This window comes from Ostrea edulis, chromosome 2 (genome assembly GCF_947568905.1).
Source record: "Ostrea edulis chromosome 2, xbOstEdul1.1, whole genome shotgun sequence".
Taxonomy (NCBI): Eukaryota; Metazoa; Mollusca; class Bivalvia; order Ostreida; family Ostreidae; genus Ostrea; species Ostrea edulis.
The window spans coordinates 28,069,982-28,090,920 of NC_079165.1; the positions used below are offsets into that span (position 1 = coordinate 28,069,982).

At 36.5% G+C, this 20,939-nt stretch overlaps 1 protein-coding gene across 1 annotated transcript in view; it reads left to right on the forward strand.

Moving 5' to 3' along the window:
* The window catches only part of LOC125679846 (uncharacterized), an 88,120-nt gene that overhangs the window by 61,233 nt on the left and 5,948 nt on the right, over positions 1-20,939 (forward strand). Inside the window, exons 37-50 of the mRNA XM_056153349.1 lie at positions 249-372; positions 557-675; positions 4,248-4,281; positions 4,457-4,574; positions 11,255-11,321; positions 12,741-12,894; positions 13,149-13,860; positions 15,783-15,911; positions 16,462-16,658; positions 17,466-17,527; positions 17,678-17,779; positions 18,955-19,104; positions 19,796-19,864; positions 19,958-20,078. Of these exons, the coding sequence (XP_056009324.1) occupies positions 249-372; positions 557-675; positions 4,248-4,281; positions 4,457-4,574; positions 11,255-11,321; positions 12,741-12,894; positions 13,149-13,860; positions 15,783-15,911; positions 16,462-16,658; positions 17,466-17,527; positions 17,678-17,779; positions 18,955-19,104; positions 19,796-19,864; positions 19,958-20,078 (2,158 nt within the window). The remainder of the gene's footprint in view (positions 1-248; positions 373-556; positions 676-4,247; positions 4,282-4,456; positions 4,575-11,254; positions 11,322-12,740; positions 12,895-13,148; positions 13,861-15,782; positions 15,912-16,461; positions 16,659-17,465; positions 17,528-17,677; positions 17,780-18,954; positions 19,105-19,795; positions 19,865-19,957; positions 20,079-20,939) is intronic.

The window sequence follows — 20,939 nt, forward strand, 5'->3', positions numbered from 1 at the left end:
CAAGAAAGCTTTATAGACTTTAGAACCATGATATTTACTGGGAAAACAAATTATGATACAAGAATCAAAATAATTTTTCATTTATATGAAGTTGTTAAAATAATGATTTACATATTTTGTAAGATTAGCAACACTTTTACAAGTCACAACTTGAAAACACAGAGGCTTGTCGGAAGTACATGTATAGCATGGATTAATTAGTGATGTGGAATATATGCGAAATATTCTAATGTCATAACTTTTATCAGGTGGCAAAAGTCTAAGTTTGGGGACCATACGTATGTTCAGAAGATGAAAGGAAAGCGGCCTGTGGGGGCTACACATGCTGGAAAACGACCGAAAACTGCACCGGAGCGCTGGAAAACGGACAAGGTGAATAAATGACCTCCATGAATCACAGTATATTGGAACACAATATTGTGTTATATACCACAAGTTAACTAATCATGGTACATCTGCAAATCATATCGTAATTGCAAGAGAAATTTGAAACTATATAATTAAAAACCTTCAGCGTATTGAAACAGGGGAAACTCTTTATAACATTTTGTTGCAGGATACCTGCTCCAATGTCCGCGTAGAGTCTCAGGCAGCGACAAATACAATGACAGAAGTGGACCCAGACACTGTAGACTCCATGATGAGAGTGCAACCAATCGAGAATTGGAACACAGGGTAGGGTCTCACTGATCTAGGGAAAGTAGTAACAAAACTAGAACATGGGGTAGGGTCTCACTGATACAGGGAAAGTAAAACTGGAACATGGGGTAGGGTCTTACTGATACAGGGAAAGTAAAACTGGAACATGGGGTAGGGTCTTACTGATACAGGAAAAGTAAAACTGAAACATGGGGTAGGATCTTACTGATACAGGGAAAATAAAACTGAAACATGGGGTAGGATCTTACTGATACAGGGAAAATAAAACTGGATCATGGGGTAGGGTCTCACTGATACAGAGAAAGTGAAACTGGAACATGGGTAGGGTCTCACTAATACAGGGAAAAGAAAACTGAAGCATGGGGTAGGGTCTCACTGATATAGGGAAAGTAAAACTGGAACATGGGGTAGGGTCTCACTGATACAGGGAAAGTAAAACTGGAACATTGGGTAGGGTTTCACTAATACAGGGAAAGTAAACTGGAACATGGGGTAGGGTCTCACTGATAAAAGGGAAAATAAAACTGGAACATGGGGTAAGGTCTCACTAATACAGGGAAAGTAAAACTGGAACATGGGGTAGGGTCTCACTAGTACAGGGAAAATAAAACTGGAACATGGGGTAAAGTCTCACTAATACAGTGAAATTAGTAAAGCTATGACAAGGGGTAGGGTCTCACTAATACAGGGAAAGTAAAACTGTGACAAGGGGTAGTGTCTCGATCACTAATACAGGGTAAGTAAAACTGGAACATGGGGTAGGGTCTTACTGATACAGGGAAAGTAAAACTGAAACATGGGGTAGGATCTTACTGATACAGGGAAAATAAAACTGAAACATGGGGTGGGATCTTACTGATACAGGGAAAATAAAACTGGATCATGGGGTAGGGTCTCACTGATACAGAGAAAGTGAAACTGGAACATGGGTAGGGTCTCACTAATACAGGGAAAAGAAAACTGGAACATGGTATAGGGTCTCACTAATACAGGGAAAAGAAAACTGAAACATGGGGTAGGGTCTCACTGATACAGGGAAAATAAAACTGGAACATGGGATAGGGTCTCACTAATACAGGGAAAAGAAAACTGAAACATGGGGTAGGGTCTCACTGATACAAGGGAAAGTAAAATTGGAACATGGGGTAGGGTCTCACTGATACAGGGAAAGTAAAACTGGAACATGGGGTAGGATCTCACTGATACAGGGAAAGTAAAACTGGAACATGGGGTAGGGTCTCACTGATAAAAGGGAAAATAAAACTGGAACATGGGGTAGGGTCTCACTAATACAGGGAAAGTAAAGCTGGAACATGGGGTAGGGTCTCACTAATACAGGGGAAATAAAACTGGAACATGGGGTAGAGTCTCACTAATACAGGGAAAGTAAAGCTATGACAAGGGGTAGGGTCTCACTAATACAGGGAAAGTAAAACTGTTACAAGGGGTAGTGTCTCGATCACTAATACAGGGTAAGTAAAACTGGAACATGGGGTAGGGTCTTACTGATACAGGGAAAGTAAAACTGAAACATGGGGTAGGATCTTACTGATACAGGGAAAATAAAACTGAAACATGGGGTGGGATCTTACTGATACAGGGAAAATAAAACTGGATCATGGGGTAGGGTCTCACTGATACAGAGAAAGTGAAACTGGAACATGGGTAGGGTCTCACTAATACAGGGAAAAGAAAACTGAAGCATGGGGTAGGATCTCACTGATATAGGGAAAGTAAAACTGGAACATGGGGTAGGGTCTCACTGATACAGGGAAAAGAAAACTGGAACATGGGATAGGGTCTCACTAATACAGGGAAAAGAAAACTGAAACATGGGGTAGGGTCTCACTGATACAGGGAAAATAAAACTGGAACATGGGATAGGGTCTCACTAATACAGGGAAAAGAAAACTGAAACATGGGGTAGGGTCTCACTGATACAAGGGAAAGTAAAACTGGAACATGGGGTAGGGTCTCACTGATACAGGGAAAGTAAAACTGGAACATGGGGTAGGGTCTCACTGATACAAGGGAAAGTAAAACTGGAACACGGGGTCGGGTTTCACTAATACAGGGAAAGTAAACTGGAACATGGGGTAGGGTCTCACTGATAAAAGGGAAAATAAAACTGGAACATGGGGTAAGGTCTCACTAATACAGGGAAAGTAAAACTGGAACATGGGGTAGGGTCTCACTAATACAGGGGAAATAAAACTGGAACATGGGGTAGGATCTCACTAATACAGGGAAAGTAAAGCTATGACAAGGGGTAGGGTCTCACTAATACAGGGAAAGTAAAACTGTGACAAGGGGTAGTGTCTCGATCACTAATACAGGGTAAGTAAAACTGGAACATGGGGTAGGGTCTTACTAATACAGGAAAGTAAAACTGGAACATGGGGTAGGGTTTCACTAATACAGGGAAAGTAAAACTGAAACATGGGGTAGGGTCTCACTAATACAGGGAAAGTAAAACTGAAACATGGGGTAGGGTCTCACTAATACAGGGAAAATAAAACTGGAACATGGGGTAGGGTCTCACTAATACAGGGAAAATAAAACTGAAACTCAGGGTAGGGTCTCACTAATACAGGGAAAGTAAAACTGGGACAGTTCAAAGTAGTGACAATACTGGAACATGGGGTAGGGTCTCACTGATACAGGGAAAATAGTAACAAAATGTTAGTCTGTGATGTCATAATTCCGATTCTGTCATCATTTTGATCAAATTGAAAATAACAACCGAGATGCATCAGAATTTTTGCACAAAATGATTTAATTTTGAAACGAAAGCATACATATTCATTTCAACGGGTGAATAGAGTGCTTATCATGTATAGTTCTGTGTAATATCTTGAGGTATAACCGGTTTGACAGTTGAATATAATCTTGTACTGTGAATGAAGCAATATGTTATAACAACATTTCACTCAATTTGTCACTGGAGACGAGAGATTTTCATTACGAATACTGAAACTGAAAACAAGAAAAATCATGCATTCCATTCATATTCTGATATTTACATTTCCAGTGTTTTTGCCTTTGATATGCTTACAAATCGTGAAGATAACCATTTCCTCATGAATGCACTGCAGTTGTGAACAATGTACATATATATGAATATAGAACTACTTGATAAAATAGTATGTCTATTTTAACGGCTAGGTATTCCAGAAGAAGTGAAAGTAAGATGTAAGAAATAAATTTGATATGTGCTCGTGTGAAGCATCACAGTCATACCCTCATGCATTTTCAAAGATGAAATTTATTTCTTAAATAGATGCCGAATATTCTGGGACACTGCCATGATAATTTTCCTTATAATTTAAGGAAATTCTGCATGATGAACAGGATTTATGCCCCTTTTCAATAATAAATTCCATAGAACTTTAAAACACCCACAGTAATTCACTTCCTCTTATTCGAACTTTTCACCGTATATAAGTTTTGTGTCTTAAACTATGTTAAAAACAAAATATATTTACTACATTTAGTTCGCTGTTAAACTGTATGTTATCTGAAATTATCATCAACTATCTAGGGATGAATAGTAAGTTATGGATAACTTCAGTATCTATTTTTTTCAGGATGGGGTCCATGAATTCTATTTTGTTGGATGAGGTAATATACATGTGAAATTTTATCAAATCTTTATTGAAAGTACAGATGATAACGCTCCTGTTGAATTTGTTGTTTGTTTCACTGAATGTGATAATATGTTGTTTGTTTCAATGAATGTGATAATATGTTGTTTGTTTCAATGAATGTGATATGTTGTTTGTCTGTTTCACTGTAGGACTTCCTGCGATCTCTGAGTGGGAGCAGGCACACCGGGCACCCCACCACAGACACCACCACCCCCGTACCCATGGAGTACGTCCCCATAGTGTCCTCAGCACCAAGGTCACTCTCAGGTAAGGCAGAATAAAAGTGTCCTCGGCACCAAGGTCATTCTCAAGTAAGGCAGAATAAAAGTGTCCTCGGCACCAAGGTCAGTCTCAGGAATGGCAGAATAAAGGTGTCCTCGGCACCAAGGTCACTCTCGGGTATGGCAGAATATAGTGTCCTCAGCACCTAGGTTAGTCTCCGGTAAGGCAGAATAAAAGTGTCCTTGGCACCTAGGTCAGTCTCAGGTATGGCCAAATAAAAGTGTCCTCATCACCTAGGTCACTCTCAGGTATGGCAGAATAAAAGTGTCCTTGGCACCTAGGTCAGTCTCAGATACAGCAAAATAAAAGTGTTCTTACACAAAAGTCTCTATTGGGTAAGACAGAATGATAATAGTTTTTTACACCAAGATCACTCTCTGATAATTCAAAATATTGATCAGTGTTGACATACCAAGGTCACTTGCAGATATGCAGTCCTCCACACCAAGGTCACTTACATACAAAATATCCTAGTGACCTTCACACCAAGGTCACTTACATACAAAATACCCTAGTGACCTTCACACCAAGGTCACTTACATACAAAATATCCCAGTGACCTTCACACCAAGGTCATTTACATGCAAAATAACCTAGTGACCTTCACACCAAGGTCACTTACATACAAAATATCCCAGTGACCTTCACACCAAGGTCACTTACACACAAAATATCCTAGTGACCTTCACACCAAGGTCACTTACATGCAAAATATCCTAGTGACCTTCACACCAACCAAAGTCACTTACATGCAAAATATCCTAGTGACCTTCACACCAAGGTCACTTACATACAAAATATCCTAGTGACCTTCACACCAAGGTCACTTGCACTCAAAATATCTTAGTAACCTCCACACCAAGCTCCTTTACAGACAAAATATCACAGTTACCTCCACACCAAGGTCATTTACAAGTACAGGAAAACACCAAGGCCATTCCTGGACATTCTAATAACCACTCAAGGGAATTAACTCTTACGCAATCCATGAATGAATGAATGCAAGTCGATACGCCCAAATTAAATATAAAAAAATTATAGAATAATTAATGTAATATATTAATGATAATTATTATCCCATGACACATATGATAAACCAGACTTGGTGAATATTGCACCTCTCAGGTATTGACTGTAGAATGTCATTAGCTGTACAATATAATGGGATACCCCCTGTCATCAATCCTGTGGGGATCCGGATTAGAATACCTCCTCAATACCCCTTGCTTGTCGTAAGAGGCAACTAAATGGAGCAGTCCTTCAGATGAGACCGCCAAAACTGAGGCCCTGTGTCACAGCAGGTGTGGCACGATAAAGATCCCTTCCTGCTCAAAGGCCTAAGCGCCTAGTATAGCTCTTCACCAGAAATGGTAACATCTCCATGTGAGTGAAATATTCTTGAGCAATATACAACCAACATGCAATATACAACCAAACCCTGTCAACTTTCAAATTCTACTGCTGACCCAAGATGTGGTTTGATTACACTTTTAAACTTGTTTTATTCTTGGTCATTGAAGAGTTGCAGTATGAGGTCTGGCCATTGAGAAGGGTGGGGCCACAGTATAGGATCAAAGTTTTACATACAAATACATGTATATAAAGAAAATCTTCTTTTCAAGAACCATTGGGCCAAAACAATTTACATGAAAGCTTCTTGATATAGTGCAGATTCAAGATTGTTAAAAAAATTATGCGCCCTCCCCCCTTGGAAGGGTGGAGCCACAATAGGGGATCAAAGTTTTACATACAAATATATAGGGCAAATCTTTAAAAATCTTCTTCTCAAGAACCATTGGGCCAAAGAAGTTTACATTTACATAAAAGTTTTCTGACATAGTGCAGATTCAAGTTTGTAAAAATCATGGCCCCCGGGGGTAGGTTGGGGTAACAATAGGGATCAAAGTTTTACATGCAAATATGTAAGGAAAATCTTTAAATATGGGCCAAGGTGACTCAGGTGAGCAATGTGGCCCATGGACCTCTTGTTTCATTATGGATACAGACATTGCCTTGAAATTTAGTCACAAGCTTCCTCTTGGAATACAAGTTCAGTTTGCATTTCAACTTGTTTGGTGCACTTTGACCTAATTTAGGACTGAAAATAGGTCAAAAAGTTTCCTGGACTTTTTCTCATCATGGATACAGATATTGCAACCTCCCTCTCAGAGAAATACATAATCAGTTCACATGTCAGATTGATTGCTTCACCGTGATCTGCTTTAAGGATTTTCTATTCAGAATGTGTGTGATATCAATTCAGAGTGCATAATGTGCTTACAGGTCGAATATCACTGTCCGACGGGCGTATGTTGTACCGTTTGCAGTACTCTTTTTGACAGCCAGTATAGACTTAATGTTGTCCAACCAGCAGCTCAGAAACAAATGCTAGCTCATTATTTTTGCACTAACAAATTCACAGCATCATGATTAGCTAGGCCTAGTTATGAAACACAGTTTGTGTCTCAACTTGAAATTCCTCAAACTGTTCCACTTTAATTGAGCCCAACTTTTACTTCATTCCAAGTGATTAACTCAAGCATACATTTCAGACACAACATGCTATTGTAAAATGATAATAGCATTCTAATGATTTCAACAGAATTTTCCAATAGCATATATTCCATATATACTGCGTAACACAATACGCATGATCAAAGAGATTCGTGGTAACCCTGTTTCTGGGTCACCATGATGATCATCATGGTGTACGACAGGTAGTTAGAGTTATAGTATGAAAATGTCTGTTCATCTCAAATGCATGTATAACAATGAATAACCGTGTACACAATCAAATCTCCCTAAAAATTGGGGCTTCACGGGATTTGATCATGTGACTGTCCCGTTTCTTATCTAAGTTAAGTTTATGAAATGGTTTAGGTTGTTAGGTGTCTTAGTATGAAATTGTCTGTTCATCTCAAATTAAATGCATGTATAAGCAATAAATACTGTTTCATAAAACTTCACTAGGATATGAAGTGAGGTAGTACACAATCACATCTACTAAAAATTAGGGCATCACAGGATTTGATCATGTGACTGTCCCACTTCATATCTTAGTGATGTTTATAAAATGGTTATTTATTTCTTAATTAAAGGTGTTTTTTTGCATTCAAACGTGTCAATATAGTAATACCAAATGCAGGATAAACATGTTCATGATTTGTTTATAAATGTGAACAAAAGATCGTAGGTATTTTCTGACACAGGTTCTTCAGTGAAAAGAGTTTAAGGAAAATGTTTAACCCACCAAGCAACTAATCCGCAAGGATAACGCTGCTTTTATTAGGAAAAAGCAAACAGTCATATTAGAGCATATTTATTCTAAATTATCTCTAAAAGTTCAGGAGCCAGTTGTATTAAAATATCCACTTTTAAAAACTAATGACGTAACTAGGAAATTAAAATTAATGCCGAGGCTCTTAGGAGTCTGATAGCCCTACATATAAATATGACGGCCCAGAAATTTTAAAGTTTTCTTAAATTGCTGGGAGCTGAGAAATCGTTGTGTTTGTTACACCGGACTTTGGAACTCTGCTATTTAGGACATGCTGGTAGCTCTGTTAAGTTGGGTTGAATTACTGTAAGCCTATTATCAGTGCTGAACCCCCAAAAATACCTGCTATATTACCCAATCAGGCAAACAGAGGCAGCCACAGTGATTTTCAAGGATTATCAATAAAACTTCAAAATGAAATAAAATGTTTGCCGATTTTGTTATTTTTCCCCCACAAAATATGTGATGACTCAACAGATTTTACAAGTCGCTGTGTGTTTCTGGGGACACATGCTGAGTGATTTGTGTAGTGGTTTATAATTTTACCTTGGTACTGTTTTAATTTTTGTGGACTGGAAAATTTGCAGTAAGTACTAGCAATATGAATACGGGAGAAATTTGAAAATTCAGAGATTTCAAACCCGCTTTGTAGTATGGGATTATTGCCACTTCTTCCCAGCCATTGTCAACTGTAGGGGCATTTTGATTTGCTCAATGTTTCATTGCTTTATAGAGCAATTATCTTGCAACGAGGAAAGAATATGCATACTTGAACTTTTACTTGGAAAAAGTTTATTTAAATCATGAAGTTAGCTCAATAATATTCACTTTATTTTTGTTCATGAAAACAATTCTTTAGAAAACTGTACTGTCATTTATGGGCAATATTTTGTCATTACCGAAATGTTTCACACAAAATGGGTAACTCGCAACTGACAGTGAAAACGGACACGTACTACTTCTCTTTTGAGAATATTTTGAAAATAATTGCGTATTTCTTTTCTATACATGTATATTTTATCAATTTTATTAAGATATTTATATTGTCAGTTTTCTGCAAGATATCTGTAAAACTATGTCAACTATTCAGTTTCAAGTAATTAATGGGATCATGGAGAACTATTTTATTCAGTTTCAGGGAATTAATGTTTGTATGGCGGGATCGGGGAGTACTATTTTTGAGTACTGTATGTCTGCCTCAATATGGAGGATACTAAAACTAGGTTCACATGTTCTGTTTCCTGTGATTGAAATTTCATGGCCTTTAATAAATCCAGGGATTATCCATGAACTCTTAATCTCTTTAATATTCATCTGACTCTATCAGAGAGGTTTGTCCTGCTAGAAACTCGGTGTGCAGCACAACAGGTATCGCTATTTCCACAATACTATCTCATTTCCTTTTTTAATGATTAATGTCATTTAACACTCTGTAATGATTGCGAGGTCAAAGTTTGACTGAAATTAGGCAGAATGTAATTTTAAATCTGAATAGCTGTAATCAAAAAATGTCACACTTTTAACGATCTTGACGGCATTTGATTTTCATCAAACTTCAAGAATATTATAATTATTTCTTCATGAAAATGCTGTGATTTTTCAGTGAATAAAAAACACATTCGCTTTGGAAAAGGTAGGTTAAAATAATGATAATTTGGCTAAAATTGATGGGTGTTTTCTTTTTTTAATTCTTGCTTTAAAAGATGTTGTAGTTTGTGGCCAGTATTGTAAACCTCCATGTTATAATAACGTTTGTCGGAGAGATTTAGTGATAATTGTGAACAATGTATTTGGTTTGAAGCGTACTCTAAAAAAAAATGTCCATTTTATACGTGCTTAACAGAAAAAGATTGCTGCTTCAGATTTTTTTTGCTACAGGTGGCGGATTTCAGTTAGCAGTTTGTGTGTTATTATGACTTCATTTTTCATCCATTTTCAATTTAAATATTTTTGAAAGAAATACGCATATCTGGCAAATTTTACCATAGACATGTGCTTGTCCAAAATTGTCCTTTTCATACAAACCTTATTTTGGATAATGCTGTGCAAACATGAGCTCATTTGTGCAAAATCTATGAAAATGTAACATGTATGATCTTAAATTTGTGATAGATATTTGAGACCATTAGAATTGACCCCGGCTAGTAAATATAAATCCTCTTAATAATTTCAAGCTATCGGTGAACATTTGAGGGGAAAGACTTTAATTCATGGTTATGATATTAGATAAACAAACTCATGAAAAAAAAAAATATGCTTAACAAAAGTCATCCATTTCTCTTGATTACTTTTTGACTTGTTTACAAGAGCTGGCGATACTCTGTAGAGCTGTGTTGAGTTGCTCATCTGCTTTTTTGTGAATTGAGTTGGTTTTCGATTTGACAATGCAGCAAAATTTGTGTGTGGTTGCTTAATAATAAGTCTTTACTGATTGTGAATGTTATAGAACAGTTTTGGGAAAAGAGGAAGGAGGGTTCAAATTTTGATCAAGTAATGGTTAAAAGATCTCTTGCATGGCCCCCAACCCTTTTAGAATATAAAGCTCTGAAATGTACAGTAAAATTGCCGTTTCTATTCAGTATTCACTAACAAGCAAGAGATGACATGTGAAATGATGAGTTAGTGGGTGGAGTTTTGGAGATTCTCTATGGGTGTGTACTTTACATAACTAACACAAATCACATAGAGTCGCTGCCATTCTGACAATGAGGACCGGCAGACGGCATGGATTCAAGATGTGTACTTAGATCTTTACCCAGTCAGAGTTGTTTGGACACTTGATTTTGGAATATTGACTTATTATATATAATGACAAACTAGTTTTCACGAGTATTCAGGCCAAGGAAAACAAATTTAGGTCATTACAAACATTTTTGATTTCTTTCAGAAAGTCAACAAACATGACAGACATACTTGATGAAAAGCAGTTCATTAAACACTCATTCGTGTAAAACAGATATTCAGGGCGTACCAGTTTTTAATGATTATTTGATATTATTATCAGTATAGTATTTATCCAAAGATTCACAGATGTTAAATCTAAATTTTCAAGTACTGTATGTATTTTTTTGCTGGGTAAGTAGGGGTGTTGAGAGAGCTTATTTTTTTGCTGGGTAAGTAGGGGTGTTGAGAGAGCTTTTGAAGTTGTTATCTAGCGTTCAGACTTCTGCCTCGTGTAACGGATATGTAGATTAGTGTGTACATAACAATCGAAAATAACAGAAATCTTGTATATCATGGCACAGAAGAGGATTGAGAGAATGTTTATGATTTATGTGCTATCACAGATAAACAGACCGTAGTACTACACGGACATTACACGGGCCACAGTGTCGTGTTACGATGGGGTGTTTGTGTTTGTGACGATGATTGTTTTATTTTTATCCAGGTAGTCGAGCTCAGAGTCGCCAGACACGATCCCGATCTGAAACGAGGACCGAGAGTCGAATTGATGAGTGAGTTCTCAGAAAATCTCATTTTTGTCATCAGAAATTTTTTTTTTTACTTTAAACAAAATAATTTGACATACATTAGTGACTTAATTTATTTTATTTATTTCTGTGTAAATTAATTCTCTGTTTTCTTTTACTGTTGGTGTTTTAATATGTGCAACATACCTACCAGTAATTGGGACATATTAATGCTTGATTTTATCCGGTTTCCTGAAAGTATGTTCGTCTAATTGAGTAGTGATTAGTGAAATAGAATGTTGATAATCAGTAAAGGCTTTTTGAAAGATTAGATTTGATTTTTAATGGATTAATTATTAAAAGTATGGCACTTAATATGCATTGCACTTTGATGTCTTAATTAAAATTGTATATACATGTAATGATGTACATCTACACTTAAAATTATTTTGAAATTAGTTCATGTACAATTTTATTAAGAATGTCTTTAGATTTTTACAATTTAACACAGATCTGTGGGAAATAAAAATTCAGGAGCATTTAAATAATCACTACAAGAGTACTTGTACATGTATGTTTCAACAGCAGTCTTACATAAACTTAAAACTGGTGTCTGCAGACTTTACTAAATTTATTTAATTGGAAATTACAATATTTCTTTAATGCAAAGTACCAAGTTTAAATATATATAAACTTTGAAAAATTAATAAATCCAAGTCAGATTCTTGCTTTTATTTTTATGTAACTGTAGGAAATATTGCCACAGAAAATAGGTGTTGTGTACTTTTCGTATTTTTCCCTGTTTACATAAACATCACCCTCGATATATCAGTGTTAGAAGTCATGCCCTAGCCGTGGTTCAGGGGGCTTCCTCAACACCTTCACATGTCTGGCATCTGCCCAGCCTAAGCCCCTGCTAATCCTGTGTAAATTTCACCTTAATCAAATGCATAGCAGCCCGCGCTGGATCTAGTATCGGGGTATTTCTGAGAGCAGATTTATAACTTCTCTGTAGTGTACAGAAAACCTGCAGCTCAGTCGCCTTGTGTTTAAATGTTTAACTGTGTCACAGCCAAAGGTAGCAAACTATTCAATGGTAGAGAGATGTTTAATTAATTGCATGTAAATAGTTGGAGCACTTTCGAAGATGATAACCTTGTATACAAACAGCCTAATAAAAACCAAAGTTCTTGGCTCCTGTTCATAAATGATTTTCTTCTAATGTTTTATCAGATTCTCCCCAAAACAGGATATATAAATGTTTAATATTCTGTTATGTTTATCGCATTTAAATCTTGTTGAAGCAAAAGGAAGTTTCACATAAAACTTAGTGTTATCAGTGTTTTAAATGTCTTGACAAGTGTGGACTAAGCTCTGGCATTTCTGTATTCTAAATCAGAAGCTGTAAATGGCCTGAAGGTGCCGACTTTGTGTGGACAGTCATTACGATTATTTAATTTTTAGAATACGGGACAACCAGACAACATGTGATGACCAGGAAACAGCAAAGCCGGCATCAGAGGAACCAGTTGTCAAGGACGACCATCTCAACCAAAACCAACCAGAACCCGACCAAGCTCAGCAACCCACTGTACACTTCCAAACACCGGAGTTAAATGTAAATCATTTTGAATGTGTATATTATTCATTTTTTAATACGTAGTATTGATGATTGTATTGACTTAAAATACAGGTGGTGAAAAAAGATGTATTCAGAAATGCTGACAGTATCAGATCAATGGATGAAATTCCTTCAAAATTATTATTTTGGAAAGACCTGCAAAACAGTAGACATAACTTGATATGTAAATTCCCAATCCAGCAGCACTTCTATGAAAAGTTTTGAAAAGTGTTGATATTTATATATTTAAGGAGGAGGATTTAGAGGGCAGACAGGATTTAGGGGATGTGCCAGGAGTGGGGACAGTGAGTATCGATGATCAGGGTCGAATTATCGGAATCGTCAAGGAGGATGATGACATCTCTGTAACTACCACCACAACTATCGAAAATGACCCAATAGCACAACGGCAACCAATTCAGTTCCACACAGAAGATTTACACAACGGCCAGGTCCACATAGAAGTCACATCAGTGCCATCTGCTGGTCGTGCACCAACACCCCAAGAGTTTAGACAGCGCCCCCTACAAGTTCTCAGTAAGTCCGACTCTTGGAATTTTGCTCCAGATGTAGAAGTACAGGAAGTGGACTCGGAGAAATATATCCCTGATCAGAAGAAGCCACAATCAGCTGGCGTCTTCCAGAAGGGAGACATTTGGTATAAAACTATTGTGAAACCCGAGAACTATTGTTTTGAGTGTCTCCCTGATAGTATGTCCACTAAAGTGGGCCGTTCCGCGGGAAGGATGCCCGGCCGCCCGCAGAGTGTGTCGTCCCAGGTGCTACGAATGGCTCGTAAACAGAACGAATATTTTAAGAAGGCTCCCCCGGTGCGAACTCCACCCTCTATACCTAGTCCCTACCATCAGGCGGCAGCCACACCCAGATACGGGGAAACATACAACTCCAGTCTGGAACACCATGCGCGGAGAGAGAAAAGTCCTCGTCATTTCATGGAGCAGGGTAAGTACAGAAGATCAATAGTGCGTTTTGTGTCAGGAATTGATTGAAGATATATCAAAATTGTCAAAGCATGTGTTAAATGAGACATCTTTGATTGAGCAAAAGTAAACAAAGCTTGTGGATGTTCTCAAGACATTTTTATTTGTTTGATATTTGAAGGTTCCAATGTAGCGGAATTTGTTACGGGTAATTTGTGTGATTAATTTAATATGACAAATTGGTATCAGAATTACATTCAGAGAACTTAATTAAGCTGGCCACTTTCCTCGTCATTTGTTGCAGAGTTGAGTAGTCTCAGGGTACATGAAATTTATTAAATGACGGTGCATTTTTCTCCTACCGAAAAATGGCTTTGCAGATACAAGTGCACCAAATTTAATTCTGCTGGTGTCAGATCCATGCAGGTTGTGTCAATAGATACCATGGCATGAACAATTTGTCTGTTGATTTTTTAAAAGCTATTAAAAGGTAAAGAAGGGTTCACATTGTTTTATTAAAGACTGTAGTGGAAAACGATAATTGAATGTTTAAGAGCAGGGGAGGTCGACGGAAAGAGAAACGTTTTCTGAGTGTGCTTGATACCAGTTTACTTAGCGGAGACAGTCAGATAGAAAATATTAAGATTATTTGTTTGAATACTGGCAGTGCTGTGATTGATTTCATTGGGAAAAATGATTTCAATTTGGACATTTGCTTGAGCATAACTTTGAATTTTAAAAAGTAATAAACAAATGAAAGAGAAGTTTTCAGAGAACACAAGCTACAAACTGTACTCACACTGTATTTTTTCATTCACTAGAAATGAAACTGTGTAACTAAGTTAGCAGAACTTTGTGTATTTTTTTCTTCAAAATTTAAAAACCAGCAGCCAAGTTCAAACAAGTGACTTTTATATCACTATTTGACTGACAAGTAGCTATCAAAATCTGTATGACATGTCTGTCCAGGCGTAGGTAGCAGTGGTTATATATGTTGCTAATGAAAGTAGCTTTATGTTTTTGTTGTCACTTATAATGTGTATGTTGATGGGGGCTGGAAAGAGTGGTGTCCAGATGTAATCTTTGGTGTTGATAAATATATATTATTACTACAGTAACTTGATCCGAAGAGTTGGATCACGTCGAGTTGACAGACACGGATCATCAGATCACACGAGACGCGAAGCGTAGAGTTTGATCTGATGATCCGCGCCTGTCAACGAGACGTGATCCAACTCTTCGGATCAAGTTACTGTAGTAATGATACTTTTATTATATACCCCCTTCTGCATTTTAAATCCACATTTATAAGATAATAAATGTAATCCAAATTATCAAAAACACAGACATACCATGAAATTATGTTTTGTGTACGCAGTTTTGTTTTGTGACGTGGTCAATATTTCCACAAATAACGTTGCGTTGATGCATTGCGACGTCATTGTGACAGCATCTGTTTCAGAGGATACTGATACGGAATCAGAAAACCACAGGGTGGTGATCCGGAAAACCGGATCACACGCTGTGAAATCCACAGTATCAAAGAACGATACATTGATGGGTATATAATAAGTGTTTATATTGAACTAAGTTTTGTTGAGTATGATTGTAACAGGACTATATGAATTTTTCCAGGGACTTTTCATGACTCTGTACACAGTTTGGAAATCCAGTTTTAGATTATTGAAAACTCTACATTTGATCTTCCTTTGTTTTTTGAATTCTTAAATGTATATTATCCACCAAATTTTGAAACAGTCAATAATCTTGATAAAAGAGCTATTGGTTTAATTTTCTAGGTGTTTTTTTTTTATATGCATGCAATGATTTTGTTTAACAAACATATAAGGCTTTCCGTATGGATATAAGGATTAGGCTTTCCATATGATGAATAAGCAATTTATTTTACTAGTGGAGGATCTAATAAACAATTTATTTTGTTAGTGGTGGATCTAAGGAAAGACTCGGTTTCTGCTCCTCCCGGGTCTGTGTTCACAAGGGAAGATAGCCTGATGGACTCCCTGCAGGTGTGTAGATTGTCCACCAGGGGGAGCCACACAGAGGGATTCGAGGGTAGGTGATACCACAAAGTGTTCTAGGGAAGTCAGTATTGCAACACTGTAAAATATTCCATATTTTTCTGCTAAACAAAGTTTTTATGTGAAACAGCATCATTCTTTAGAGAGAGTCCAACCAGTGCTAATTCAAAAGATTATAAATACCCTATATGTATACAGTAAAAGATGAGGAATTTACAGCGCTTGCTTTTCATAATTAACTCAGAAATACCGTAAACTGAACTTTTATTCTCGTGCTAGAAATTTTTGCATGGTTCATGAGAACCTTATCATCAGGAATATTTCTTGCCACAAACCAGTTAGTATCTTTTTGTATGTTTATATTGAAGATCATCTCAGTTGCAAACCATTTCATTAAACCAGATAAATCGCGAAATAAAGTCATCACGAATAGAAGTTGATTTCTATATATACATAAGGAATCAGAATCTCATTGCCTATGGATACAAATTTGTTATTGACCACTAAGCCCTGCCCCTCTGTTACATGGCAATTCACTGTACAAACATCGTTAATTTCCCATCGTGGTACTGTAAAATTTGCAGGGAAGCCTAATGCAGAGCAACAGGGGGTGGCGGAGGAAAACGAAACAAAGAGGGTGGCTTTCAGGGATGAAATCGAGCCCTCGATGGAGGAAAAGAAGAGTTCCATCTCCATGACAACAAAGTACCCAGGCTACACGCAGCAGTCGATTGCTCACATTGGCCGGCCTATAGCTCAGGTGTCCCGGATACCCGACCCAGTACGAAGCATATTTCTATTTTTACTTTCAGCAAAAAGAGGCATAGTGCATTGATGCAAAAATGATGCCCATTGTTAGTGAAAATAAATGGTTTTTCCATAAGTATGATTGTCAAATGCAGTGAACACCTATCAATTTAGCCATGCAATACTTGCAAATACTGTAGTTTTATCATCAGAATATACCATAGCGCATATTGTAGATTAAAAACAAGAAAATGTACACAATATTAAGTCATATATAGGTGCTTGACATTTTAGATATTAGATGTACATGTATATGATAGAAAAATTGCCTTTTTGTATAAAACAAACAATTTAATTCATTGAAAAGTTTGTTTACAGAAAAATAAAATTTCTTTTATCTATAAAACTTCAAGCACCTTTGAATAAAGTGAGTAAAACAAATGAATAATTTAAAAGACAGTAATGGTGATAGTGAATAACACTAAGATGGTGCGATATTTTACTTGTGATGGAGAATAAGAATGGAATGTTGTGATGTATTGTTTCACTCACATTTTAATGTCATACAATAGAGTGTTTTTCTCTACAGTGCTGTGAATTTTCTCGGAGAATCATTAACTGCCCCATTTTTGAGAATATCTCGAGTAACTAGATGAGATTATTCCTGAACTTAATAAATTCTTTATAAATTTGGGCCTTTGAGAGATTATCTTGAGTATGTGAGATCCTTTTCCCTCCTGATGAATTCTTCATAGTCTGTTAGAAATTTGGAACCTCAGAAAGTATTTCATGTGAGTAACATTATTCCTATGCAGATTAAAACTTTCGAGTTTTGTTTTAGGACGAAGAGGCTGTGGCAGCCAGGATACAGTTTGAAGCTAAGGCAGCAGTAGATATACAGAGGTGGGTGTGTCAAGGATACACTAATCTTATCTCCACTTACTGAAGAGCGATATGATAAGAAATGAAATATATGCAAAACTTTATGCATCATTAAACTGGGAGAATTTACAGCGTGTCTTCCTTTTTTACATCGTTTGTTTTCATTGACAGAATTTTCAGAGGTTATGTAGCTAGAAATGTCTACAAAAAACTTCTTCGAGAAGAACGGGAAAGATTAGAAGATGAAAGGAAAGCAGCTACAGAGATTCAGAGGTAAGCAGAATCATAGTGGCATACTGACAGAAACATAGTGACAAACAGACAGAAACATAATGGCATATGGACAGACGGACAGAAATATAGTGACATACGGATAGAAACATAGTGACATACGGATAGAAACATAGTGGCATACTGACAGATGGGAAAACAGTGGCATATGGACAGAAACATAGTGATATACTGACAGAAATATTGATGTACAAACAGAAACATAGTGGCATACGGACAGAAACATAGTGGCATACCGACAGACACATAGTGGCATACGGATAGAAACATAGTGGCATATGGATAGAAACATAGTGGCAGAAGGACAGATGAACAGAAACATAGTGGCAGACAGACAGAAACATAGTGACAAACAGACAGACACATAGTGGCAGACACACAGAAACATAGTGGCATACAGATAGAAACATAGTGGCATACGGATAGTGGCATACAGACAGACACCGTGGCATACAGATAGAAACATAGTGGCATACAGATAGTAACCAGAAATGCTTGACACATCCAGTATAATTCTCTCAATTCAGAAGGAAGTGTGATTCTTAGGATAGATATCAATTATTATGATCTATGAACATATTATAAAAGTAAGATTTATTGAAAATGAGACCTCTATTACAAAGAATTCTAACTATGATATAAAACCAAACAAAACCCCAGTTGGATTCAAACTTAAGATCTATGGTGCATGACTTAACCACTGAGCCAGAGTTGGACAATACAATGTCATTTATAATTCAGTGTGTTATGATTAATAATCCAACAAAGGAAATGACATGATGTGGACACACCTGATAAAACAGTAAATTACGCGGAGTAGACACTTGCAGTCTGTTTGTGATGCATGCATTCATTACATGTGTATTCATGATTCAAGTTGCAGTGATTTCTGTTAGGAAAACAATATCAATTGAATTACATGTATCAGCTTATCAAAATAAACCGAATGCTATTTCTTGTACAGATGACAAATGGATGTTCTACACAAATTAATGACTTTAGTCATTGAGTGGTTTATTATATTCTACTTGACTAAATCTCTTATAGAATATCTAAAAATAAAACTTATTTTAAAAAAAACAAGTGCGTACTATTCAGTAAAGGTGTAATGCAAGTGCTTTCAAGGGACATAACTTCTCCTAAAACTATCTCTACAGGCGATACAGAGGCCATTTAATCAGGAAAAATCAGATCTACCGACAAACTGGACTGAAAAAAGAGCACTTAGAGTGGGCTGCCGACCTCAAACAAATTAAAAATGAAAATGGCGCCCGTCGACAGAGAAAGATGGAGTCACTGGCTGAAACGTGAGAATGAAAAGGCTATGTCTTTCATTTTAAAAATGTGTAATGTCATATAGAAAAATGTGTAATATCATATAGAAAAATGTGTAATATCGTATACAAAAATGTGTAATATCGTATACAAAAATCTGTAATATCATTACAGGAAAATGTGTAAAATTGTACAAAAAAAAATATATGAAATCATACATAATTCGCACATTGAAAGAGGAAATAACCTGTTAATTGTCTACATTTCTTTGTTGACAGGAAATCTTAAGTTATTTGAACAAGCATCCAAGTCAGAAACATTGAATTGGAAATGGGAATATTTTTGGATTTTCTTTTTTAACAATTCAGAAATCATTAATCTTTAATATGCTTTAATTCATTGTGTACTGGCGTACAGTTGGATTTTTATTTTTTTTTTTTGGATAAATTAATCTAATAATCAGCATAACAATTAGCAAAGCCTTTAACAATGTAACGGTACATTTTTCAAATCTAAATGAAGAATAATATTATAATTATTAGATAGTTTGGTTTCATGTTTTAACTTACTCGGGTCATAAAGATAATTAGATAATTCAAGCTTTGTCTACTTTTGGATTGTCATTTAACACTCAATGCTTCCTTTTAATTATGTGTATGTGTGTGTAACATGCCTGGGCTGTGTGTTAATGCTTCCGTCCCATTTTTTCTGCTTGATTGACAGTAACACTCTCAATTATCAAAGAAGTGCCTCAAAGCTCTCCTCCATTGGGCCGCACGTGGACATATACCAGTAAGTCGAAAGAGTTATCTTTCTTGGAGTGAATTTTTCTTGTATATTCGATATCTAGCCACTCAATATACGGTTATCAACTTGGATTTTCAGAATCTATCATCCAAAGCAGACTGGTCCTACAAAACAAGACATGCTCAATGCAGCTACTCACATCCAGCGATATATACGAGGATTCCTAGTCAGGAAGAGGTTTGAGAGGCTGAAGAGGAAGGTAAATTTGTTAGCCCCAGGCAGTGGTAGTCACTATCAAACTATTAGGGGAGGGGAGGGGGTATCAGGATTATACAATTATTACAGGCCTTTGGTGGTATTGTTGTTTGAGAATTGTCAAGATGAGCAGGTAGGTTTGACCTTTGAAAAGCAGTACTACTGTAGCTTCCTATTTCTATGTGAGTACGTAATATCGCAAAATGAATCGTAGATGTTAAATCACGAGAACATTCATGAACTGTTAATGAAGAGTTTTTACATGTATTTTAGCAATATGAAAATTCAATTGAATGATTTTATTTCATAAGCAGTGCTTCTCAGAAATTACACGACAATCAATTCCTCGTCTGTAATTAGGTACATGTACCTCACCCATAATTAGGTTCCTCGCCTGTAATTAGGAATAAACAGTAAGGTGTCCATTACACCAATCTCATTTTTGATTCAGATGGATACTGTTGAAACTTCAGTATCTCGAACTTCAATATCTCGAAATCCATGGATATTTCGAAGTGAGTTGAAAGTCCCAACTACATTTTCTTTATGTATTCAACCTCAATATTTCGGACCCTCGAATATCTTGGAAGTTTTTCTCCGCACCATCATGTTCGAGATACGAGATTTGACTGTATATTGAAGATTTAAGATCAATGTTGCTACCTTAAATGAATGTGTTTTTTAAGATTTTTCTGTAAATCACGTACATTTCTCAAAAATTTATTTCTATGATCTAGCCCCGTTAAATTTATCAACAAGATACCATGCTTTGTCAATTTTCAAATTGTTCATTACTTTGCAAACAAATCATTCAAGGGAGTTTTGTTTTCATATGAAGACAACCTCAAGAAATTTGCCCAAAAAT